Below are 26943 nucleotides of genomic sequence, written 5' to 3' on the forward strand. Positions count from 1 at the left end.
TGCTCCCCCCTCCCTCCCTCACAGCTATGATGAGAGCCCCGTGATGTCTTGTAGATTTTAAGTGCGTTGCCGTTGTTGTCTGCCGTGCACACTGGGGATGTGTCGGTGTGTACGTCCGCCTGTGCGTTCGGACATCGTCTCTTTATTGTGCTTGGCTTGACATTTTATATGTTTGCCGACTCTTTACAGACGTTGTATTTCTCCCAGCGGGGGTCTCGTACTGCACCAATCGCTGCGACGTTATAGCCTGCGCACAGACGAAGCCGCGCATTCCTGCTGCGTTAATGTCTCCACAGCAACTATACAATAAATACGGGAGATATTTAATATGTTCGCTCCTCTTTCAGTCTTTCCAGTGTGGTTTTTGCTGCCGTGCACATGCGCAGGGTTTTATGTGCGCATCTGAAAGGGTTCGTGCCCTTCGTGTGATTTGATTGTGAATTGATTTTCCCATTCTGCTGTTTAGCTCTCGCCTGCTTTGCTGACATAATCTGCGTTTGGCGTCACATCAATAAACAGTAAAGCTTTACTTTCTGACATTAGAACAACTCGTTCGGGAGGGTTATGTTGAGCATCCACATTATGACCACCCTCCTAATACTGTGTAGGTCGCCTTTGTGCCTCCAAAACAAAGTTGTGACTCATCGTTCTATTTTTTATGGTGTTGTTTTTTTTTATTTTGTTGCACCATTGAGCAAAGTGACTGGAGTCAAATTCCTTGTATGCGTTCACATACCTGGCCAATAAAGCTGATTCTGATTCTGATTCTGATCAGAGGATGAACATAGGCCTTCTGAGGGTGTCCTGTGGTGTCTGGAAACAGGATGTTGTCAGTTGGGGCCTTTAAGAGGAAAGAGTTCATGTTTTTTTGAGTTGTGCATCCAGCTGGGGATGGCTGCTGCCATCAAGGAGTATCATTGATATGGGGTGGGGGTGCCCGGTCTGGTCTAGGTGGGTGCTACATGTCTAAGTAACATCCACTCAACTGAATGGCAGGGCCAAAAGTTTCCCAGCAGAACAGTGAATTGAACTGGAACAAGATGGCCGATGTTATTTACTTCTATCAGGGGTCATAATGTTATGGCTGAAATGTTCTCTAATATTATCACATATATTTCTGTTTCTGTTCTTTTTGTTCTAAAAAACACTAACCTACCATTTTCCCGTAACCTGTCCAGAATGGTTTCCTATTTTACCCATAATTCCTACTGTGTGAAACTGTTCAACTCATCGTGGGCTCTTTGGTTTTGTCTCCAGAATAAAGTGAATCCCCTCAACGTGACTCCATCCATCCAAGCTGTGGACCAGGACAGAAACATTCAACCTCCCTCTGACAGACCAGGGATCTTATACTCCGTCCTCATTGGTAGGTGGAAAATCAGGATGTTTACATGCAACTTTCCAATATAATATATCAGCATTATAACTCGAAATATAATCACAATCTAATTTTATATGGAGTATCAGCGGTATCATACACATAGGGTACTGACATATGACAATGTATTTAGATTTTTTCCTTGAAATTTCAACTTTTTTTCCTTGGAATTTTGTCTATTGTCTCAAAATTTTGACTTTCTTTCTCAAATTTCGATTTTTTTTCTCTCGAAAATTCAGGCTTTTTTCTCGTAATTGTATTTTGACAGTTTTTCTTGAAATTTCTACATTTTTTTTCTCAAAATTTCGACTTCTTTTCTCAAAATTTTGATTTTTTTTACTCAAAACTTTGTTTTTTTTCTCTCGAAATACTGACTTTTTTTCTCACAACTTTGTTTTTTTTCTTGAAATTTTGACTTTTTTCTCAAAACTTTTTTTTTTCCGAAATTTCAACTTTATTTACAACAATATTTACTTTTTTTCTAATAGGGTATAATTAAAAAAACAAAAATGTACCTCCTCTTAAGTTTTTTCCTCATGGGTGGCCCTTATAGTCTTCCAGACACTAGTCATGCGAGTTTCTGAAATAACACCCACCCCAACTCCTCCACTAGTCCTGTAGAACTGAAGACTTGGCTGAAACATCTTCAAGAAACTCTCCCAGTCCAGTTGTCTTTCTTTGACGTTTTTTTAAGATACACAATGAGGAATTATTACATTCATTTAGCTGTTGCCTCTCAGAAACCTACACACACGCCTTCATATGCCAGGTGTTATTTTATCAAACCGCAGCAGCAGAAGCCTGTCCTCCTTAGTTAACCACGATTGTCACATTAAAATAAAAAGAGATGTAAATCCAGACTCTCAGCACTCTCAGCACATCTGTTCACGTAGGACTTCTTGGACTCAGATCTTGTCAGATGCAGATCTGTAGCCTCAGGGCTCCTCAGCTCAGAGTCTGTCAACTGTCAGTTTCTCGGCCTTTTGACGAAGCCGTTCAAATGTTGAAGAGTGGAATTAACTGCAGAGTAAAGTGGGAATCAATTAACAGTGTGCTTATAGGCAGTTTGCAGAAAAAAACACATGACTTTTCAAAAAATCACAGACTCTGAATTGTCTTCCTCTTAGTTCTTAAGCAGCCTTAATTTGACGGTGATTTATAAGGGCAGTCTGGACAATATTGCCAAATATTGCAGGTGGAAGCTGAAAAACGCAGAGTCACAAAAACCTTTTACCGGTGAAGATGTGCATAGTCCGTACAAATCCACTGACTGTCCTGATTACATTTCCCAGACTCCTCCTGTGAAACTAATCTCTGTCCGAGTAAGGAAAGTGTGACAAGGCAAAATAAATAAATAAAACTGTGCAGCACATCCTGATTTCAAAAATGAGTAAATGGATAAAAACAGCAATTATCCTTGACCATCAATGGAGGGAACTCTGTGTAAATGCAGCAGCTTTAGTTCCACTCCGTCGATCTGGTGACATATTCTTTGGACGATAAGCCGACACATTATTTTCCAGAATTGAATGTTGGGGTGAACCGGTGGCCTAATGGTTAGTTTGCACACCATCTAAATGCAACACTCATGTTTGACTCCCTACCTTGCTGCTATCAGCTGCTATCAAAAGAGGAGCTTGGAGTAAACACCAACATATTTATCCTCCTCAGACCCGAACTTTTGTTTGGTTTGCATTTATAATAAGTTGGACCCAAGAATCATGCACATCTTACGAGAAGAAAGAATGATTTACACATTCCTTTCTGTAGGACCCCTGTTGCTAAATTCTTCTTGAAACAAATTCTTTTGAGGACACAGGAGCTGCACAGGATGTGAATGACGCAAATTTCACAAACAGCTAACAAAGACTGAGAGTTTACTTACTGTTATTATTTCAGTCTGTCTTTAAACACGTTGCAACAACAAAACACAAGTTCCAGCTGTAACTAATAACAACTGATCAACATAGAGGCACGACTTTCGCTCACAACACAATAATTGTTTTCCCTCAAATATTTTGAAGTGTATGTCACTAAAATGGTTGCAATTTCAAGCCCTGATAAACATTACTTAATGACTTGAATTAAATTAATATTAATAAGTGGAATGGATTGGATAAGGACGCACTAAAGGGGCTCGCTCTACCTGACACTATGAAGTGAAGTGAAATGGATTTATGATCATATTTAATTGATCATATTTAATTATTTATTTAACCTCCTGAGACCCGGGCTTTTATTTGCTATGTATTTTTAAACTCTCCAACCTGAGACGTATAAGAACAAAGCATCATCTTTGACAGGAAGTATTAGTTTTTGAAAAAATGTCCTAATATGTGGACACTGGGATTATTTTATTATTAAAATTATAATAAAGCCACCAATATGTGACAAAATATAAAACAGTTTATTTTAATGTACATGGCTGAGCAAAATTGATCAAATTTTACCCATGAGTGTGTTGACCCTTTGCTACCACTAGATGGCAGGCTAAAATGTCCACTAATGAGGACAATGGGTTTAAATACAGCAGAATAAGCTGCAAAAAAAAAAAAATAATAAAAAAAAACTAAAACTTAATGTGAGTATGTAAGGTCTCAGGAGGTTAAACTCAACAATTTTTTGCAAAAAAAATAAATAAATAAATATATAAATGAATAAAACAACCAAATTATGTAGGGAGGGGGTTTAAGGTTATTTTAGGAGGGCTTCAGCCCCCCTAAAATAGGCCTAACCTAACGATGCCAGTGCACAAACGTAAAACCTAATGTGAAGACGCAGGGTCTCGGGAGGTTTAAAGAACCAGATGCCGTGAGTGGAATTTTGAGCATATACACTTGTGCAGGGCCCAGATTTCCAGCTGCAAAGACATAACTTAAGAAGAACACGGGAGCTCACGGCCATTATCCCGAGCGCAGGAGGAAGAAGCATGCAATCTTGGAATGCACCGTCCCTCAGAAGGAGCCCCATCAAATCAATGCCGGAGCTATGAGTGCTATAAAGATGTAGCACAAACACGTGGAAATGCACGCTTGAGATATGTGATTGTGCACATGTGCTCGCTCCCCATGGCAGGAACTTGATTTCCCCAATGAACAATGCAGCATTCCTAAGCACCGTATACGTATGTATGTGAGTGTATGTGAGTGTATGTGTGTGTGTGTGTGTGTGTGTGTGTGTGTGTGTGTGTGCATCCCCACCTGTCGAGAGCTGAGATGAGAAAACCTGGAGCATTAGATGTCCCTTTACCCCCTCTCATTCCCTATTTTTCATACTCCCCAAAGTAACACAGCCGGCACAACATGTATTGATTTTTAAACCAGTGACTGATGTTTCCTCTTCTCTCTCACACACATAAGTGGATTTTTTTTTTTTTTTTTTTTTTTGCGGTAAATTTAGTTTTTGCTTCGTCGTAAACCCTTTGTGTTTATTTCTCTCTCTCTCTCTCTCAGGCAAACCAGAGTCCTATGCAGAATATTTCAGCTTGAACAGAACCACGGCGGAGCTGCTGCTGCTAAAGCCCATTGACAGAGAACTCCACCGTAGATTTGATCTGGTTATCAAGGTGAGAGACGCCGCAGCTGCAAACACCTGATTTTAAATAGGATTTTCTTCCGGCAGGTTTCCTATAGAAACACCCGAGGAGCCCCTCCATTCACTGTGCTTTGGTTTCCTTTTTTTTTTTTCACTTTTAACCTTTCAAATGTCCATCAAGGTGTTCGTGAGCAAATCTGTAAGATTTAGCGGGATGAGTATGAAAAGGAAGAGGAAGATGAACAGGAGAAAGAGGAAGAAGAAGGGGTGGAGTGGGAGGAGGAGGAGGAGAAGTGGGGGAGGAGGCCCCCTGAACTCGGTGTGTTTCGTTGTTTTTTCCTGTCAATTAAAGGAGGTCTGTCCAGAACATTTTAAACAGGTCTAATAAAAATACAGAATCCTCTCATGTTGCTTGTAGGTGTATTTTTCCTTTATTATCCCAAATAGGCCAGTAATGGAATTACAGCAGCAACACAAACAGTGGGTCTGAAACTGAAAATGGAAATTCCTCCTCTCAGTCTTTGCAGTCTTTGCTCTAGATAAAGGTGTGTAGGTGAATGCACAAAAATATTTAAAACCCTTGAACGCTTGTGGGATGGTAAAGAATGTGGGATCTCACGAGAACTAATAAAGGATGACAGGAAGGGGGAAGAAATGTGAGCGAGCGGAGTAACGAGAATAAACTGGAGATAACAATGGCAGATAGAAATAAGCCGGGAATGGAAAAAGAATATGTAGTGTGTTCAGAAAGAATTTACATTTTTTGCACAGCTGTGGCTTGTAAGATGTAAATTGACAATTTAGCCATCAATCTACACCACGCTATTGGCCTGTTTTTTGATTTCATCTGCAAATTAATGCAAAAGCACTAAAAGATGTGCTCAGATGCATCCTGTTGGAAGGAAGAAAAGAAATGCACATAGTGTAGAATGTCATCTGCATAAAAATGACTCAAATCATCAGTGCATCTTTACAAAAGTACTGAAAGAGAACTTAATCAAACAAAAATACTATTCTCATGTGTTTATTTATTCAGGGAAATAAACCAATATTACATATGCACAAACCAGGCCATTGGGGTCTGAGGATCTCTCCATATGTGGCGTAGATCGGAAGGAAAATGTAAAGATTGGAAGAAATACGTGAGAGGAAAGAGTGAACCCAGGAATACAATGACCTCAAACCACTTTACTCTTCATAGAGTCATTGGTTGGTTCTTGGTCTGGGAGGTAATCAGAACCCAACAACTGCCCCTGCAGAGTTTCAGAAGTCTGTTATTTCACAAGATGGAAAGGACAATCGACTATTTCAGCAGCACTCACTAAGTTCTTTACTCGAGAGTAAAAAAGGTATTGAAGTCACACTGGGACATGACAACCTCTGGAGCTTAACAAAGGAAAACTCTAATCTGATCTGGTGAGTCAAAAACAGATCTATTTGGGTAGAACTCCAAGAATTGGTGTCTAACAGTAGCCCCCTCTAATTAACTCCTAATACCTACCCAGCAGTGAAACGTGGTGCTGATAGCATCATACTAGCGGGGCGCTTTCTCAGCAGCGATGACCCAACGCAAAGTCAAGACCATGCAAGAATCTTTGACTGTCCTTGAATAGCCAAGCAGAAGCCTAGACTTGAATGGCATAGATAAAAATGACATTGTAATAGTACTCCCCAACAAAAGTGGCAGCATTTGACCAGGTCTGCCCTGAAAACATAGCATGAGCTGCCTAAATCCAGCTATGGAAAGCATGGAGACCTTCTTATTTTTATTAACCTTCTGAGACCCTACGTCCTCATATGGCAGTCTTAAGTTTTAGGTTTCTATAATCAAATTCTGCTTCATTTAAAGTTTTATCCTCATAACTAGATACTAGTTGGTGTAAAAACATGATAGCGGGGATTCCGGTAGATTCATTCTGCAGTCGGTCACATAACAAAGGAGGACAAAGTTCAAAACCTCATCAAATTTTACAGTTGAAACTTGTTTGTTTATACTTATTAACCTTTCTAGTTAAATTCTATCAATGGTAACGAGCTGTAACTTTGCTAATTCGCAAGTACTCGATTGAAGACATTGGGCCTTAAACAGGTGTGATAAAAATAAAGAAGTGCTTTTGCTCAGACATGAGAGTTTTACATTTCGTTACATATTGGGTGACTTTATTATAATATTGAGTGAAATAATCCGTGTCCACACATGAGGACATATTTCTTCACCAAAAACTACTCCCTGTTCAAAGACAATGCTTAGTTTTTATAGTTACATCTTAGTAACATCTTTATCCTTTTTGATGTTGGACAGCCAGGATGTGGAACTTGCATGTACTGGTACTAACAGCCTTTGTCATATCTCTGTTCACACCTGTCTTGTAATTTCTTTGTGAAAACAAATATTCTCTTAACAGCAGGATTTGTGGCAACTGTGGAAATATTTGCTTTCTACTTTACAGGCAGAACAGGACAACGGCCACCCCCTGCCGGCTTTTGCAAACCTCCAAATCGAAGTTCTTGATGAAAACAACCAGGCTCCCTACTTCCTGGAGAACGCTTATCAGGGTTACATCAGCGAGGCGTCGCGAGTGGGCACCACCATCGCCATCGACTCCAGCCAGTCTGCACCTCTGGCCATCGTAGCTCTGGATAACGACGTGGAGGAGGTAAGAGTCAGAATAATGGATCCACCTTTTACTATTTCACCGATAATATTTTGTATTAAGTCGTAATCTGACACATTTGATTTGTTGCATCTACTTCCTTTGTAGCTGACACGCAATCAGACCGCTGTAGGTATCAGCTGAGTTCATTCCTTCTGTCCTTACCTTTGCCTTTTACTGAGTTCTCTGAATCTTCTGCTGGTTGGCGTTAATAAGAACCGTGCTCATGACTGGTGTTTCATGATCATGTAACAATTTGCTCTCTCAAATGGAAACTCACGATTCACTGAATGAAATAAACATTGGCAACCCTGCTAGATGTACTTCTCAGCCCAGATAATTCAGTCAGTTATTTGCTTCTTAGGACATGAATTGTCCTTTTTTGTGACAATTTTCTTGTAAAAAAACAAAAACAAAAACAAACAACCGACACAGTGACACAGCCGCACCATGTGTGTTTAGAAGTGTTACATTGAAAATGGTCCGGTCTGAATCAGTGTCTCACGGTGCAACATTCTGAACACTGTGTAATCAAATACCGGTATGTTGGTATATTAAAAATTCATATCACACTGGTATGAACTGATATACCGCCCAGCCCTAGTTTAATCCAAATCTTTATGTTTCTTAAATCTACGCAAGTTTTGTTGGAAAATCTTTAGGGAGTGGTTTTGTTAACCAAACCTTACCAAGTACAGAAAGAGCCAAAAAGAATGGAAGAAAACCACAAAAAAAAATACAAAACTTGCGTGTAGAACATAAATGTACAGCATTCAAATTTGGAGCCATGACTAACCCAGTGAAGTTGCTTCTTTATGCCTGTTGGTGTTGCAACATTCCATACAAGTCATTCATACTAGTCCTGGTGTCACAACAAAAGACAAAAATGGGAAATTTGTGCCCATGTATACACATAAGTTGTTGAGACTATTTCAGGAACTGGCATGAAAATGAGCTGACGACGGATCCTGAGTGGGTCTCCAAGAAAGTTGTATATTGTTTCCTTCCACTTTTATTTCTGGTTTTGGTTTTGGACAGCCTGAACTAAAAGACATAACCCTCCTGTGCCGCTCTGCACAGAACTGTATCCAAAGCTGTGACTAAGTGAGCAGGTGTTATTCAGCGTAGAGGGTTTGGCCCGTCGTCAGCTGGTAGTACATCCATATCTTGTGGTATAATAGAATGACGTACTTCTGCTTTACCACATAAGTCTAAAATCCTGGTCTCAATAGCAGAATTCTGGCCTTCAAACAAAAATAAAGCCGTCGTTTAAACAGACTTAGCAGCCGTATTTAAACGTGGCGCAGAGACGACGTGAATGATGGGTCCATTCAAGTGTCCGTTTCTTTCCTGCTTTTCGCTCGACTGAATCTTTCTGCTTGCTTGCTGTGTGGATTGCCTTATCTAATTTCCCAGCGAATCTGGATGGGAAACCCATTTCCGTCTCAAATTGCCTTTCAGTAATAACGCTTTAAGAATTTACAGTGCTGCAACATTGTTATCGGCGATGAATTCCCCAGAGCTTAGTTTGTTTAAGATGTAGCATAGGCATTTTAACAAAAACAAGCTTTGGTTCATTGCTTTCTAAAAGACCCCAGCAGCAGGGAGAATGGGCTCAGGGAGGATAATGTGTGTCTTTGTGCGCGTTTCGCCACCAAACTGTGTGTTTGGCGGCAATTGATATACATTGAGGTATTTTTAATATTGCTAACCCCGGTCTTTCCTCCAGCATTAAGCACCAACAATGATGATTAGTCCTAATTGCTTTCCTGTGCAGTCCATCACTTTTATTTATGTGTGTGCATGCAAATGTGTGTGTCTTTTTTTGTGTGTGTGTAGCTCTTACTGTAGTGTGTTTGAGTTTGTGCGTGTGTGTGTGTGTGTGTGTGCACGCTTATTTATGACTCAATATCCACAACGGCTACATCGACAATATTATCAGCCCCCCCTCACCCTCCACCCCCACCCTTACCCTGCTGAGCCAGCCTTATCTGGAACGAGAGCGCACAAACACACAGCAACACACACACACACACACATACAGAAGAGATGACTGTGTAGGTAATGTCAGAGGAGGACTTAAGGATTGCCTCTCCATCACGGAGTGTGGTGCACATACACCGACACACACACTGAGCCGCCTTAGGAGAGTTTTTATATCAAGTAAAGAGCATTTTTTTCATTTTTATTTTTTTTTTGCTCCGTTTTGCATACGAGCCATCAGAATTCATTACATTTTCCTTGAATTTTCAATATATTATAATTTTAAAGGTTTTAAGTATGGACCAGGAATAAATAGGTCAACAGCTGGTTTGGTTTGCCAAGGGTCCATTTTACCAATCATTCCTTCAATGAGTAATTTAGAGGCAAACAGGGAAGCTCCACCTATACCTTTAATCACATCCGTCTCTTTCCATCTCTTCCACAGACCCGGGATCCTCAGCTCCAGTTCTCCCTGGACAGTTATTCTCACGTTTTCTCTGTTTCTGCCACGGGAATCAGAAGATATCTCACCCTGGTGCAGCCCGTGGACAGAGAGACACAAGACTCCTACACGTTCACGGTACTCCAGACAGAACCTTGACATTTGTGGGTTTGATATACAAAAAAAAAAAAAAAAAAAAAAAGCAAGAGTGAGAGATAAGCGCCTGAATACATTTGAATAACTCCTCTCAATCCCTCAATAAGAACCCGCAGGTCTCGAAAATAAACTTATTTTACGAAGGAACTGAGAGCAAAGTTGGAAAAAGAACCAGGCGAGAAGCAGAGGAGGAGGAGGAGAGGGACTGTTGGCATTTTAACCTCATAACTAGACGTGTGATTAAGATCTTTTCACCTGAGAGGAAAGAGAGGCAAGAAAGAGAGGAGGATCTGAGACTTAGAAATATGAAAGCACGAGAACAAAAAAACAGGGAATACCATTGAGCACAGGGCTCAAATATATGGCCTGCAGGCCAAAACCGGTCCACCAATGGATCTGCTCTGGCCCTCATAAACGTGACAAAATTGCACTTATTTTTCTTTAAAAAATGCACAGATAGTTGTATTAGATGTAAAAAGTTGCTCTTGTTCTCCTTTACACTAAGACAAAGGGAAAAATCATGAGTAGGAACATTTGGACTCATCATTATTTATTCATTGATGAGGCATAACATTCAGTACGTTTACATGCACGTGAAAAAAATGAATTATTGCCTTAATCTGACTTTAACTGGACAACCTACATGTAAACGCAATACTCCAATCAGTATCAGAGTTCTCGTTATCCGACTAGGACACCCAGATAATGTGATTTAAAGTTAATTTTCATGTATATGGCATGTAAACGCCTTAATTGGAGTTAAACTAGACAACGTGTGTGCACATGCTCCACAACCGCTGCACTGGTGTATGACTCGGGAACAAAAACATCCAAGAAAGCCGGTCACGGAAGAAGAAGCTAAACAGAGCCGGTAGAAGAACCACCTGAGGGATAGCGGCATCTCATCTGCACCAGAAGTAGCGCACACATTATAGATTAAAAAAGCCAAACTATTATCCATCTTGTTGGGGGCACTTAGTCTAAATGTCTAAATAACATTCATACGAATGGCATTTCACCATTGTTGTTATTCACTTCTGCTTTCAGTGGTCATAATGTTGTGGCTGATTGGTGTAGGTTATTATGGTCCAACCCCCTTACATACAATGTGTATTTTAAGCTACATTTAAAATTTCTGAGTGAACTAGGTAGAATATTGCAATATATCGCAATATCACAATATTGCAATAATTGTATCATATCATGACTCAAGTATCGTGATATGTATCGTGAAGTCCTTGCCAACAGCCAACCCTAGTAAAGATAATATAAAAACTACAAAGATTGCTCTTTGGTTCAGTGCTTTCTTATTTAAATATTGAATTAAATTTTACGCCATACCGCTGCTTCTATAAAGTATTTTGGAATGACAAGCGGGGCTTTCATTAATGATTGGATTGTTCTCAGCGTTCAAGCCAACGCTTCCATTGCTCCAGCGGTAATAGATGTCAAAAACAAGACTTATTAGAGTGGCTACTGCTCTCCATTAGTTTTCCTGCTCCTGACTTGACTCTCACTTCATCCGTGTCATTGCTTTCCTCTCGTGTACGCCGTCTTTTTTTTTTTTTATCCCCCTTCTTTTCTTTTGTTGCGATTCTCTCATTCTCCCTCTTTTAGTCTCGATCTTAATTCAGCCTCTTCTTCTTTACTGGCAGGGCACGGAGAACCTGCCCGTCTCAGACTATCTCAGAGTGTGCACCTCACCGTGTGATGATGTACAGCGCCGTTACTTCACACAGCACTCAGTTATCTGACAGGTTCAGCCTGGCGACGCAGGCAGCAGCAAGTGTTTGTGTTGTGCTCACTTGTGTGTGGGTGTGCAGCATAATGTGCGCCGAGAGTTTATATTCAGCAATATGGAAGTTAAAAGATGCAAAAAAGGCAAAAAAGGAACTGGTTTATTGACTAAACGGCAGAAGTGTACAGTAATCACCATGAAAGCCTCGGAGGAGAAATTAAACGTGAGAGTAAGAGCTATGAGAAATGAGACGGGTGAGTCAGTTGGCTTCTTGGCAGATGAGCTCAGTGATCAGTGAAGAAGCTTCTTCTTTGTGGATATTGACCGATATTGTGTTTGATTAATTAGACATAACAGAGCCTGCCATTATAAATACAACATACCTAGTTCGATGGGTTTTATTATGTTGCTTTAGGTGTTATGGGTAGTCTGCGCAAATACCCCATCCAACATACTCCAACACTTTGAGAGTTTTTTTAAAAAGTTTTTTTATTTAAATGGCAATTATCTTGGACTTGTGTATGGACAGATTGTGGTGGATCATTGTGAGCGTGGTGGTTACTCTCAAATGAAGACAAATCATCTTGAAAACTGCAGTTACTCCAATGATCACTTACCTCCAGTAAAGAGTCATTTGACACTTCCGCCCAGGGCCACACCCACCTGAAACATGATAAAATGTAAATACGGTGGGATGTAAAATGTGGATTATCAGTAGCGATAGTTCGATACCAGCGATTTCCTTTCCGATAAGAGACTGAGTAAAATATAGGCTGGTATCGGCGATACCGATCCAATAGCGATGTAAAATCACCCTAATGTGTCTGGTTTCAAATCATGGCTTCATAAAGAATACAAGACATCAGAGTAATTTATTTACAACAACAGAAAAACCAAAGAGAACCACAATCATACAAAATATGTGAAAATGCTGTTTCAAGCACTAAAAAAAATGAATTAGTAAAATAATAAGAGCATTAATATAAATTATTGTTCAACTATGAAGAATTCTGACTGTGCTCTCCTCTTCTGTCCTGCTCATCATAAATGCCTCGTATTCGTTGTTGTGTTTTAACCTGAGTTTGTGTTTCACAAGGTTTGTTGTGTTGCCACAACTCAACAGTTGAGTTACTTTCCACTGTTTCTGTTAATGACGACCTCAAATGCACAAGTATCAAAAGTATCGATATTTTGATTTGAACACTTTTTACCGCTCAGTGGCCGTAACCATGGAGACTTAGGTAGCTGTGACGTCACGTCCCTACCCTCTATTATGGGTGTGGCTGCTTTGGCTTTGGCTCCACCTTTAATCATTTTTAGATGAGCCAAAATGGCGACAACTGCTCAAAAAAACATGTTGGTGTTATCATGTGTGGTTTGTACACATTTGTGTCAAATCAGCTTAATGTGCCACATGTAAGCTGTTTGTTTCCTGCATTAAACCCATCCAGTGGGCAGCCATGCAAGGCACCTGGAGAGCAGGTTTTATCATGAAATGACAGCTGTTTTCTTCATTCTCGACAGTCGAAATAAGCAGGTCACATGTTACCGTGAGATTCCAACGAATTCAAAGAGAGACGGCTCATTTATACAAGCAGCTCATTTGCAGCTGGTCCAACTAGTCATTAGCACATTTAATTTAAAAATGTTAATTTAACTCTACGATGTAGCATTTATACTTTGATTAGATCAACTTAAACCGCGTTGTTACGATTAATTGCTTATTATTTTTCACATCTGAACCAACCATGTTTTGTGGGAGCGGTTGCCGTAACTAGATCGTTCAGCTTCTTCATATATAGTCCACGCTGTAACCTTTGCTCCATCCCGTTCTCAGGAATATCTTATGCGAGTTTGGTTGAATGTACCACACGCGTTTGACTCAAGACTGAACTGATTCGAATTTCATGGCGAAAGGTCTTTGGTTCCAACTCAGGAATTCTTCTCTTAATTCTGACAAACCTTTACTGAAACGTGTTGCAGGATGAAAGGATGAACCAGTGACCTTTTGGGCATAAAATGTTGACAGTGAAAGCAGTTTTATTAAATTCATTCAAAGCCTTTGCAGCACTCCTGACTCGCCTCGTAGTGGAAATGTTATTTTTTTTCTTTAATTTGATTTGGTAACTGACCCCTTTCAGACAAACTGAATATCTTCTAGCTTTGTGAGTTTTTTTTCCCATTATTTTTGGTCTTTTTGTAGCTTTTAAGCAATTTCAGAAATAGCAGAGCAGATGTTTTGTGTTTTTCTTCCTCTTGTATTTATCTAAAAAGCTAAAAATATACATAGATGTTTTTCTTTAAAATGTTTTTTTGGCTTCCTGTCTATGAGTTAGAGGAGAAACTCTCAGGAGAAAGAGGGGCTTTGGTGTATTTGTATTTGTGTGTAGGCTAAATAAAAAGGCTCAGCGTATAGAGTGGTATCAGTCTTGTTTGTTGGAAAATGGGGAAGCACATCCCCTCCCTTTTTATCCTGTATAAACATTTGTGTACATGTCATACTTAATGTAAGGTATCCTTTACAATTATTGTAAGTACCAGGGGTATAAATGAAATAGGGGAGACAGCCAGGACAAGATTAGATTAAAGATTTTCCAGAGCTTTCATTTCCTCCCACTAAAGCATATAAATAAACCCAGAGCACAGATTTAGGTAAAAAAAAAAAAAAAAAAAAAAAAAAAAAACAAGAAAAGAAAAAAGCACAAAGCAGATTCTACCTCAAAAGGAACAAGGAAGCAAACAGACAGTATTAGATGTCAAGGACATATTCGGTGCACGGTCCGCCCACCTCCCCACCACGAGATCCTCAAATAAATCAAAGCTCTTCCTTCAAGAAGGAACATTTTCTTTCTTTCCTTCGTTTATGTCACTCTTTATTCTTCTGTGTGTGTGTGTGTGTGTGTGTGTCTGCCTCCACAGCTCGTAGCATCAGACGGCGTCCAGCAGAGCGTTCCCGTAACCGTGACAGTGACGGTGTTGGATGCTAATGACAACACGCCAACTTTTCCTAACGTCTCGTATAATGTCAACCTGTTCACCGATATGACGCCTGGAGAAACCGTGCTACAGGTACACGCCGTCCGACACATGCGCTATTACAACAGCGTCTAACGCTACAATGGGACTGAGGATGTTTGTGTTTGTGTTTCTAGCTCTCTGCAGTCGACTCGGACGCGGGTCAGAACGGTCAGGTCACCTATCGGATCTTGGCCGGTGACCAGGGACAGTTTCTTATAGGCAACAGGTGAGTTGAAATTTTGGATGTTTTAAGGTTTGGTACCTGTAGGAGGCCTAACGCTCAACCTCACTGAGTCTTGAGAAGTCAAGAATCCAAAGAAGAGCAAAAATTTCTGCACACTTGACTTTGTGCAGTGATGTCACTTTAATATTTTTAAACTTTTGGTCGTAAGACCTTCATCAGAGCATTCACAGTACAATGAGCAGGCAGATTAAAAAACAGTCAGTCCCAGTCTGGTCATTAACAGAATGAAATACACCTGTACACACTGTACTGAAAGAAGCCGAGCCTTCTGGGAAGTGTAGTTTTTAATGTTCTGGAGGTGCTGGCTATTGGGTCTACACATGGCCAATATATATTTTCAATGTCTTAATATCGATTTAAAAAGAAAAAGTCATGTTTGTCATGTCAGTCCCTTTCCTTCATATCTCTATCACGCCTCTTAGCAACACAATGTGTTCAGTACCCTGGAAATTAGCATGCTTTATTACTGACAGTTGCATAAGAAACCTCTCAGTCGTGGCCTGTTAGCTTCACATAGAGTCTGTGAACGGGGAATGTCTAACAAATGACAAAATCAAATGACCATTTTTCAGAAGAGCTATTTGTTATGTGTCTATTGGCGAGGTAGGACCCACATTGAGGACACGGAGGGAGGCAGGAGCAGGAGCAGAAAACAAAAAATAAATCGGGAACAAAAGGTGGTGCAGGTTAGGCAGGTAAAATGCCAAAAAAAAAAAAAAAAAAAAAAAACTAAAGCGAGACAAAAGCTCAGGATTTTCAAGGATTTGAAGGGAAACACAAGGAGATAAGGGAAAGCAACAAGCAGGTTACAAAACAGAAGAGACTTGGGTGACAGCAGAAAAATCCACAGTCAACTTGACAAAGGAAAATACAGAGCTACTATACGCACACACACACGTAGGCTAAGGTGTGTGGACACGGTTCAGTGGTGCAGTGGATGACATGTCTGACTATGGATCAGGAGACCCCTGGCTGGCTTCCAGGGTTTCTGTGGTATGGGTTAGAGCTGCAGCTTGGGACTGAAGGGTCACGGGTTCACCTGGGATCACGGTGAACAGAGGCTGCAGCCCATCGACTGAATGAATGAATGAATGAGTCACAAAGCAGGGACGTCATTTCCCAGAGTTTCCCCCAATTTACCAGAGGTGCAGACCATGTTTTCCTGAAGCAAATCTTTGGTAAACTCTGTTAGCATCACATGTCTGTCAACTGTAGCCGTCCCCACTGTTCAGTGATGTGCACTGAGGTGAAATATGAACTCAATGGAGTAGCTTAAAGTCATCATTCAACTGGCTGCTTCCGCGCCGACACACTGGTTATGTTTCATGTCTCAAATGAGAATTCTGTACGCATACATAGGCACAGGTCACATTTGGCTTAGGAACAATGTTAGTGCACCGGAAAGAGACAGAGTCCCACCATTCATTCATAATCATTCAGCACGAATGAGTGTGTGAAAAAACAAATCAAATGGATTTCAGTTTTGACACAAATTGAACGAGAAACAAATCAAATATTTGATTTTTAAAACCAAATCTCGACCTTAATCTAAATATTGAGCCGTTTAAATATTCTGATGGTTCGATCCATTTTTGATGCGGGCCGTTCAACAAAAGCTCTCCCATTATTTTGAGAATTTTAGATAGCTTAGATAGCTTATACAATCTTCCATTTGGGGCAGTCGATCGGAGAACAGATAAAAATAAATGGACTGCGACCGGTTCACTTTATTTAGAGTAGAAGAAGAGGAACAGCTGAGCAATACCATGAAGGCTGCTTCACCTTGAGCTTTCTGACTGCTTAAAAGTCAGATTAGCAGGACTAAATAGGTTACACACATACATGAAATACATTCCAGAGGCTTTGGAAACCTAAGTGCGTGCGATCGTTATATTGGTGACAGACTGAGACGTGGCCAACGGCGTCTCTTTCCTGCATTTCAGCAAGAAATACACAGATTGTGCACTTTTGACTATAAAAATGATTGAAATAAATTATTATTGTTTTTCATGATGACAGGTGAGACACTGTAGAAATATTTCTGGCCCAACTTCACCTGCTGCCAAGGTGCATGGAGGTGGAAAGTAAGTGTAGGAAGGTCAAGACTCCAGCAGCACTTGTAGTAAATGGAATAACTTTATTAGGCTGATGCATTTGGAATCGTAGCCTTCACCAGGGTCATGAAGAAAAACACTGCGAAGGACATTTTAAATAATGTATGAAGTCGTACCAGCTCGACCGTCTCATTGGTCGTTGCTTCAACTTTGTTGCTTCAGAGTTGAGGCTCGTTTACGGCACTGAGGCTATTGACGATATTCAAAGTGTGGCTGAACACTGGGAAGTTGCGCTTTTGTCTGGAAGACCTTCGTGACATCTCAAGAGTATAACTACCTTCATTTTTACCAACAAATCCCACTAAACAGCTCTCTTCCTGGGGCTCCCAGCCAACAGCAGCGGTGCGTCGTCATTACCGTAATGGCAGCTTTTTCGTTCCAGAAAGTGCAACTTCCCCGTGTTCAGTCACACACTGAAGACAGATGTTTAGGTCTTAAAGGGTTAAAGAGAACAATAGTGAAACAAAACAATTATTTGGCTGTATGAACACTGCATGTCTGTAAGATGACCCCCCTGCAGGAACCTGAATGGTTGGCAAGTGTGAAGGGAAATAAAGCAATAGAATAGTTTAAGAAATTTAGATGGAGAAAAAGGGGAATGCATGTAGGATCCTTTTAGTTTGTTTTAGTTTCAGATTTAAAGCGAACTTTGCTTTATTACTCGAAATATGTCATATTGATGTTTCAAATTAAAAGACTTGCACATAGTATTTTATTTTGAAAATCACCCATATCCACTATGTTTTCCAACGATGAACTTCCTGCCTGAATGATTCGATCTTCTCGTATTGATGCGGTTTCCAAGCGGCGTTACATTTCTGGGGAGGTGCACGTGAGGCTACGGTGTTAGGGTCGACCAAGGGTCTGGGCTTTCACCACAGATATGGCATCAAATTGACGTAGAAGAATAAACCGCCTATTAGAGATTGATTCAAACACCTGCCCAGCACCAACATCTTTGCAACAACTCACTCATAGCGATTTGCCTAATATGGTCTCGTAAACGACCCCTTGGCCATTCAACTTATTCCAAAAGTCATTCTGGGAAACTACAGACAGTTGATGCGTTTCTATTCCCCCTAGAAATGCGCAAAACCTAATTATTGCAATAGAAAAAACAGGTCATGGAAACCGCTCAAATATCTAAAGCTAAAAACATTTTTTACTCTCTCGTGAGGTGGTTTTGCAGTCGTATCAATATAAAAGCATATTTTGCATTTTGCATGATAGAGGGGGTCATGTGACCAGTTCATTTGAAGTTGATGTTCCTCAAAGGGAAGATTTTAAGAGAAATATGGGTTATCGCAAGACACGACCTCACTAGAGTCACAGCTCATTTGCAAAACACCGTTCAATGGAAACACGTACAAATTTCAGAAATATTTTGCAAAAAAAAAAAAAAAAACTGTAATGGAAATGCAGCTAATGTCTCAATCAAATGCATGTTCTGGTTTCTGCTCATGTACTGTACATCCATGCATTGTGGCAGTTGGTCTGTATATCTGGAGATTTCCTGAACAGGGATGGGCATCGATTAGATTTTAATGATGCCACTGTTGATTCTCCTTATCGATATGATTCTTCATCAATTCCTCCTGTGAATTTTTGGTTTAGAAAAAGTAGGTGTTTGTGGTTTTGTGTAAACAACAAAAATTTTATTGAGTTTCTAAACAAGAGATAAGAGCTTGTGTAAGAGAACATATAGGAAATTAGGCACTGGATCTCATGGCACTTTGCATCGTCAACAAATGCTTCATCGTGTTGGTGCTGTTTCTGGCCTTGCTTGAAATGACGGTGCTGCATAAGTTGTGAAGTCACTTCAGACACTCTGTCGTGGCGCCTTCCTCGTCGTCATGTGATGTGAACGACGTGCTTTGAGTAAAGATTCTTCTTCTTCTTTTGTTTTATGATGGTCGGCAAACGACATTAAGGTACATTACCGCCACCATCCGGACTGGAATGCAAAGATTCAGTACGAAAAGTATCAATAAACATGAAGGCTAATGATATCGATGAACTGAACCGATTCTTTAAAAGGTTGTCGATGCCCATCCCTATCCCTGAACGAGCCAAGTTGGTGGTATTTAAATGAAATGTGCTGTGATGGCGCGCCGACTGCTCACATTCAACTTAAATGAACTGTTTCTGCAGCACTGGGGTCATTACCGTGGCTCCGGGCGTTGAGCTCGCCGTCGGACGGAGCTTCGCTTTGACCGTAGAAGCCACGGACAACGGGCCCGTACTTCACCGAAGGTAAGGGCCTCTCCCCTGTCCGCTTCCTCTGTCCGTCTGCAGCTGATGCTTGAAAGGTCACCAGATTTCCCGAGCTGCCACACTCATTGTCAGACACTCCCACAGCGCTGTCAGTCCACCTCTCTCTTTGTTCCTCGCTCCCTGCCACTTTCTCCATCTATTCACCATTTTCAGGTGAGTCGTTTTCATTTTTTTTTTTTTTTTTTTAAACTATATCATGAATTACAGTTTTAAATTGGAAAGTGGCTGGAAAGGAGTCCGGGAGAGGAAAATGGATAGTGTAAGAATGAAAGAAGCAAGGCAGGATGAAAGGTAATAAAAGGGTACTTCACTACCAGATACCCTTGTATCAGAGGACAGAAAGAAAATTACACTGTCTGCATTTCAGAAAAGGTACTGATGCATCTAAGAGAGTAAAAAAGAAACAAATTGTAATGCACCACGGCCATTCTAAAGGATAAAGAGTTGATTAGATGGAGTTTCTCATTGTTGTTGTGTCTCTCCTTCCGTCTGTCTCCTGCGTTCTGCTCCTCTCTTCATTTTAAACTTCATGAATTCAATCAATAAGACGCCCCAACTTTTAGCAAATCACAGCTCCAGCCCGTTCCCCCGGCTCGCGTTATTTCATGGGAAAAAGGCAGGCCGCTCCTAATATTTTTCCAAACTCCGCGTGTATTGATTTGATGGCTGACAGAGAACAGTTGAGTTGTTAAATTCAAGTTTGAGCTGTTGCGATGCAATATCTGAGAAGAGAAGCAAATTCAAGCATCGAACCGCTCACCCACTGGAACGCCGTCGACTCGCGCTGCACCCGCGGATTGATGCAGCAGCAGCTGCTCTGGCAGAGAGTTTGATTCCTCGAGTGTTTTGTCTCAACTTGACTCAAGAAATATCGTATAAATGAACCCACTGGGGGAAGAAGTCGTGTGCCTTTTTGTGCGTTGAACACCAATCTACTGATGTGCGTTGTCCCACTTTTTTGTTATTCGCACAGTTCTCTGTTTTCTTGTCTCGTTGCATATCATCGTACACAAAAACACCAGGAGGAGAACTCTGGGAAGGGATGTGAGGGATTGGCATCGGTGAGAACAAAAGCCACAAAAAAGCTATGGCACCAGCCTGAAGAGCTGCCTGTTGTTTTGTGATACTCGCGGCACACTTGGGCGCAGCTCTTTGTGCTCTGCGCTGGGGAAAAGCTCAACAAAAGGATAAATTATCACTGCCATGTCCTTGCAGGAAGGACAACGAAGCCGCTGCAAACAAGGAGATTAGAACAAAAGGAACAATCAGTCAAACACGGGAACAGTTGATCGGGATTCTGTTTGAGGAAAAACACTGAAAGGGTTATTTCTGTTTAGGTAAACTGTATGAACGGAAGTTAGTTTGAGGAGGTAGCTTGTTGCTCTGTTATGTCCATGGCCGGGTCCCTTGCAATCAAATCAGTGGCAAGACTTGACACACCAAGCCACCTGGCTGAATGACACCCCCCCTTATGTACATTACAGGATAATTTGGTGTCTGAAAGCGGAATTTGACAGGGGGAATGATGTAACACCTAAGTTATCAGTGTTCCAGGTACAGAAGTCAGAAAACTAGATGACTGCATCCATGAAAGCTCTTCCCTTGACATAATATAACTTCCAACATGTTCAGAGCAGAGTGAAATTAAAGCATCTAAAAAAATCTTGATATCAACTGATATTATTGCTATAATGTTAGATGTAAAACGGAATAGATAACTTACTGATGATGAAATCTACCAGACTGCGCGAGGCAGAAATCTATAAAAATATTCAAAAGTTTTAGTTGTTTAATTGAAATGTAGAAGAAAATACACTATTAATCACAGTTTGCCATGATGGTGTTTGACTCTGTTTTGGTTTTACCAGGCTATTGCTTTTAGCCATTGTTAGCGCAACATGGGCTTACAGTTCCCATATAACACATGAAAAACTTAAATTACTCTGTAACAGCATTTAAACACATGTATGTGGATAATTACTGTCTTTAATGCAACAAAAACTAATCAGAAGTGCTAATAAATGGAATATTACAGGAGCTTCTAACTACTGTTTACACATGGGACGGCCATCTTGGAAGCTCAACTCGGGGGTTAGTGAGGATTCTACGGTTTTCTGAGTAAAAAATTCGACTTCAAGGGACGTACCAGTTAAAAATTCCAACTCAGAACTCTGAAATTCCAGCTTCTGAGTCCAAATGGAGCAGACCATTTAACCCATAGTCATAGTGTTTCACCTGCAGAAGAAAGTGACTGGCACCGTCTCAGTTTGGAGAAGCAGGAAGGAGCATATGATCAGTATGATCAAGGCTGCGGACAAAGTCATTTGCAAGCCTTTGAACTGAACTTTATACATTTTTAACAAAAATCTAAATCAGATTTATTTCCTTCTGGCTTTTTAGTGACATATTTAAACAGAGTAACTGGGGTAATGGATTAGCATTTAGCATTTGACTAATAATGTCCATAAATGTAGTAGCTAGAATGAATCCTTCTTGTGTATAAATCCAAATACAAAGTAAACAGTAAAACATTCAAGCTTCAATTTAAGATTTAAAATATTATTTTGTGTCTAAATGTGTTCACCCTGTAGTGGTTTTACGTCGTTATGTTTGTACTTTAATTACCACAAAAATAATTCTGAGTACGTCCTTGGGAACATGAGTTCAGGCATCGCACCACCTCTGAACATCTGTGTTTAGTTTTCTCTTTAATTTGAAGTAAAATAAATGTTCTAGTTGGACTGTAGATGACATGCAAAATGGCTGCCAAAATTACATTTGTTAGTTGCAGTTTGACTTAATGTCTTAATTAAAAGTTGACAAAAGATTTTGTGTCGACTAAAACTTAAAGTTTTGTAAAAAATCACTAAACTTTGATTAAGACTAATGAACATTTTCTCTGGAACTCAGCTTTAGTCGAAGTTTACTGTCAACTTGTTGTGCTCGTGTTTTTTATATCTTTAATATCTTTGAAACCCAAATTAAATATTCCTAAACATCTCAGCATTTATGAAGCAACACAAAATGGGCCGTTCGCACATTGACTGTAAGTAATCCAGCCTATTGCTGTTTAAAGATTTAACCCAGTTTGGCAGAGCAGATAATATCTTGTGTGTAGAGCTGTTGATCTTTGAATATGTACATTATATGATGTGAGTTGTTTACGTCTGGGGTTAGGAGGTTAGGGTTAGGGTTAGGGTTAGGATTAGGGTTAGCCATAGATTTCTTTCTCCAACAACATTTTTCAATCTTCCACAAAAACTGGAGTCATATGTATTTGGCTCCAATGTGGCAGCTGCCAAATCAATACAGAATGTGAACTGCTGCAGATTGAGGCGGTTCCAGTGATTGGCTCAAAGATTGTCCTCAAATTTCCCCAGACCCCCCCCTCTTTTTATCTCAGTCGAAATCATAACCTGCATGACAAATCGATATCCATCCCCGCTTCCTGATACGTTGAAACTATGGGTCGGTACCCAGGTAGAAGGCTGCATCCTCCACCTGCTGGGCTCCAACAAAACAACAAAACACGAGAGACAGCACCTCTTAATGAGTCTGCATCTCTGCATCTGGGCTTTACATCTTCATGTTGAGGACAGCCTTACCTCGCCTTGAGAGGCATATTTCATTCTGATTAGATTCCAACGGCTAGATGCATCCAAGAATAATGACAACAGTTTATCCTCAGGGGTCTAATTTACACTTCCACCTGACTGGAAGCAGCGACGTGCAGTGAGCTTTGTGGGTGGCGATGCACCAGATTTACAAATATGAACCCAGCTGAAGAGCTTAAATTCACCATTTGATTGACTGCTTCCACAGGATCTAGTTATGTTTGATATCTCATCATTCTTTGTGCACATATAGTATAAGTAAGGTGCATTTAATGGACTGTGACCAGGCACTTGACTCATTGTTAGAGGAAGAGCGACAGCAGGAAAAGCATGAACCTGAGGTGAACTAGCGCCTTCTTCCATGAGGCAGAAGTCGTGGTCGCCTCATCTTTTGAATGTTTTAAAGTTAAATGTCAGGACAACAACATATGCCACAACATTAAAACCACTGACAGGAGAAGTAAATATCTTTGACCATCTTGTGATAATTCAGTGTTCTGCTGGGAAACTTTTGGACCTGGCATTCATTCGTGTGGATGTTACTTAGACATGTAGCACCCACCTAGACCAGACCAGGACCTCCCACCCCATAGCAATGACACTCCTTGATGGTTTACAGCAGTAAAACAGCATGAAAAACGCTTTAGAAACAGGTAAAAAAAAAAAAAAAAACATGAAGAGCACAAGGTGTTGACCTGTCCACCAAATTCACTAGATCTCCCACTAACAACATCCTGTTCCTAAACACCACAGGACACCCTCAGAAGGCCCATGTCCATTGTCCAATGAGTCACAACTGTTTTGGAGGCACAAGGGAGACCTACGCAATATTAGGCAGGTGGACATAATGTTGTGCTTGATCTCTATAATTCTACAATCAAGTTTTTGTTTCATTCAACAGTCAAGCAAAGCAGACACACAACTTTCCGTGGGAATGAACTTTTGGATCCAGACTCAAATGACCATTTGAGGAACTGCAGTGAAAACCCAACATGCTTTTGTTACTTGACCCACCTGAGTCAGACATACCTTTCTGCAATCTCCAAATCATCTACAGTCTCCACTGTTTCAACACATGAAGACTCTCCCTCTTGTGGCAGGTGCAGATCATGACCTCGCTCCTCCGGCTCCTGCACCGTCAAAGTCGCACACCCTGCAGTAATCTGTCCTCTTAATGCAGAGGGCTCCATATGAATCCCTCCATCAAACAGCTGTTAAGAAGACAGTGAATAATCCCGCTGCAAAATGTAGAAGTAACAGAGGATTACTGGGATTAGTACCTGCCTCATAATTACTGAACTGGGTTGAGAGTGCGCTCTGACAGAAAGCTGAACTTTGGTGCAGAACATTCAAACCCACGTTATTCGTTGTAACTCCCAGCCTTGCGCGTCCCTGTCTTATTCTGACAGCACTTACAGCAAATGATACATCAAGTAATTGTGTGCATAATTATGCATGTGTGCGGGTAACGATATATAAAGACCTCTCGTATCGTTTAAAGCAGTATTTTTCCAAAAACCTTGTGAGACAGACACAGACCAGTGGCCTTTGACGATGTGGAGAGCAGCAATTTAGTGCTGATAGCTCAGACAAACATAGATAGGACGGTAAAGTGCACTCTGTGACAAAGCCACTCACCTGAACACTCACCTAAGCCAATAATGATTTGCTGGACCCCCAAATTACTCTAGGAGGCTGGAGATGAGCAGGTTTATTTTGTGTGAGCCGAGAGGCTGAGTGGTGGCTCAGGGTTGATGCGAGCAGCAGCATATTCTCACAAATGCGAGTGTTGTGCTAAAACAACAGCCTTCTTTCCAGAATAAGCTGATGCACACATGCACGACTGCACCTTTGCACCCACAGATAGATGGAGGTCCAGCTGTGAGGCGCACTCTTTCTTAGTGCTGCCTCCCCAGCACACGACAACACAGAAGAGGCCAGTGGCAACGATGGCCTGGTAGAACATGTCCAGCAGCTTCCTGCAGATATTACACCACTTTAGCCTCCTGAGGAGATGGAGACGGCTCTGACCTTTTTTGTATACTGTGTTAGCTGACATGCCCAATTTGTGGTCCAGCTGTAGACCCAGTTATTTATAGGCTGCAGGTGGAGCCTGGAACTCCCGGAAATCCACTACCATCTCCTTGGTTTTAGCTGAATTGGTCCGAAGGTGGTTCCCTTCGCACCATGAGACGAAGTTGTTCACCAGATTCTCCTGCTCCTGTCCTCCTGCTTTTTGGCTGTACCAACCGGGCAGATCATGCAAAACATTTGGAATATTAGTTATTACAAATCAGAGAGAACAATGCCAAGATCAGACTAAAGGACGTGCTTCTGGTTAGCGAAGCTAAACCAGAAGCAAGGCAAAAGTGTGGACAACGTCGGCCCATTTCTTGGAATATTGATAGCAGCGGCTCTTAACTTATGTTCTCGTGTAATGATGATAATATAATTTATATCAAGCTGTCACATGTGGCTTTACTGATTGATATCTGATTCTTAAACCTGCTGTGTTTCTCATTGTGTTCCAGGTAAAACGTTTGACCTTTATCAAAAGGATGGCTCCCATCTGCTGGAATCAGTGAAGTTCACTTGAACAAACAAGGAGCTTGATAGCTATGAATTACATTATTATCATTATACTAGAAAATTAGTTAAGAGACGCAGCTATCAACATTTCATTTAACTGACAAGTAATGGGCCGAGCAAATTCAGATGTTCAGACCTCCTTTCCTCTGATAACTTTTCCCATAGTTTGTTACTATAAAAGTGTTTTTCGCGGTCTTTCCAACTGGTCCAGCCAAAAACAGTAATTCACCATTTCCCCCGATCTACTTGAGTTTGTACGTTTGTTTGCCTCCAACATGGCGACTTCCTGATTGATGACATGCAGTGAAAACCCTCTATGGAACTTCTGCATGACTCTATGTTGTAGTTGAAGTTGAAGGTTTACAGGGGAGAGCACAGTCCCCTGTGATGCTCCAGTGCTGCTGACGACGCTGACGTCTCCCAGTGATTGTCCACTCGACACTAAAGAAACTCAGGACTAAACAGTTTGCAAAGAGCCTTTATTCCGCTGGAGTGCAGCAAGTTTCAGGAAGGCCCTAACTAGCATAGAAACCACTGAAAACCGAATAATCTCCACTCCATCGGCACATTTCATCAATAATGCCGTCTGAATAGTTTTAATAAAAAAGCCCGGCTTTTCACTCTCTCTGGCGGCTCACACTTCTGCAGTTTGTTGCTTTATTTATTCATTATTGTGAACGTAAACAGATTTCGCGGGCTATTGTTCAGACTCGAGGTTCTTTGGCTTTTTCAGTCGATGATCCAGTTTGAGTAGGAGTTAATCTCCCCCTCCCTCCCCCCTCCCTCCCCCCTCCTCCCCTTCTCACCCTTGTCTGAAAGTCAGCCTCGCTCACCAAGTTGGAGCACAGTCAGAATCCCTGCGGTGTCTTGCCCTGGAATTCTGGATGAGGAAAGACTCAGTCAAGACTGGGAAATGGGGGCAAATCCCACTGTTTCCAACCTGTTTATAACGAGTCAGTGACGACCAACCTGACAAAACGTAATAGTGTAATTAATGAGGATGTGTATTATTGAGCATAGTGAGACCTGTAAACGCTGCTGACCCAGTCTGTGTCAACTCCTGCTGTGCAACCATCTTTTAGTGGAATTTTAAGCAATGATTGACTTATATTTCTATGATACTAAATGAAATATTCTTGCAATAAGATGCCGATTAAGATGCACCCGATTCCAATAATCGGGTGCATCATAGCATCATGTTCCTG

The 26943-nt window shown here is 41.0% G+C and overlaps 1 protein-coding gene across 7 annotated transcripts in view; it reads left to right on the forward strand.

The window, feature by feature from the left end:
- Positions 1-26943, forward strand: part of LOC125022862 (protocadherin-15-like) — a 217664-nt gene that overhangs the window by 79858 nt on the left and 110863 nt on the right. For all 7 annotated transcript variants that reach the window (XM_047609811.1, XM_047609812.1, XM_047609813.1 and 4 more), the window contains exons 10-16: positions 1258-1366; positions 4831-4943; positions 7363-7569; positions 9995-10129; positions 14805-14954; positions 15038-15129; positions 19413-19514. In XM_047609811.1, coding sequence (XP_047465767.1) covers positions 1258-1366; positions 4831-4943; positions 7363-7569; positions 9995-10129; positions 14805-14954; positions 15038-15129; positions 19413-19514 — 908 coding nt within the window. The remainder of the gene's footprint in view (positions 1-1257; positions 1367-4830; positions 4944-7362; positions 7570-9994; positions 10130-14804; positions 14955-15037; positions 15130-19412; positions 19515-26943) is intronic.

Source organism: Mugil cephalus, chromosome 16 (assembly GCF_022458985.1).
Source record: "Mugil cephalus isolate CIBA_MC_2020 chromosome 16, CIBA_Mcephalus_1.1, whole genome shotgun sequence".
NCBI lineage: Eukaryota > Metazoa > Chordata > Actinopteri > Mugiliformes > Mugilidae > Mugil > Mugil cephalus.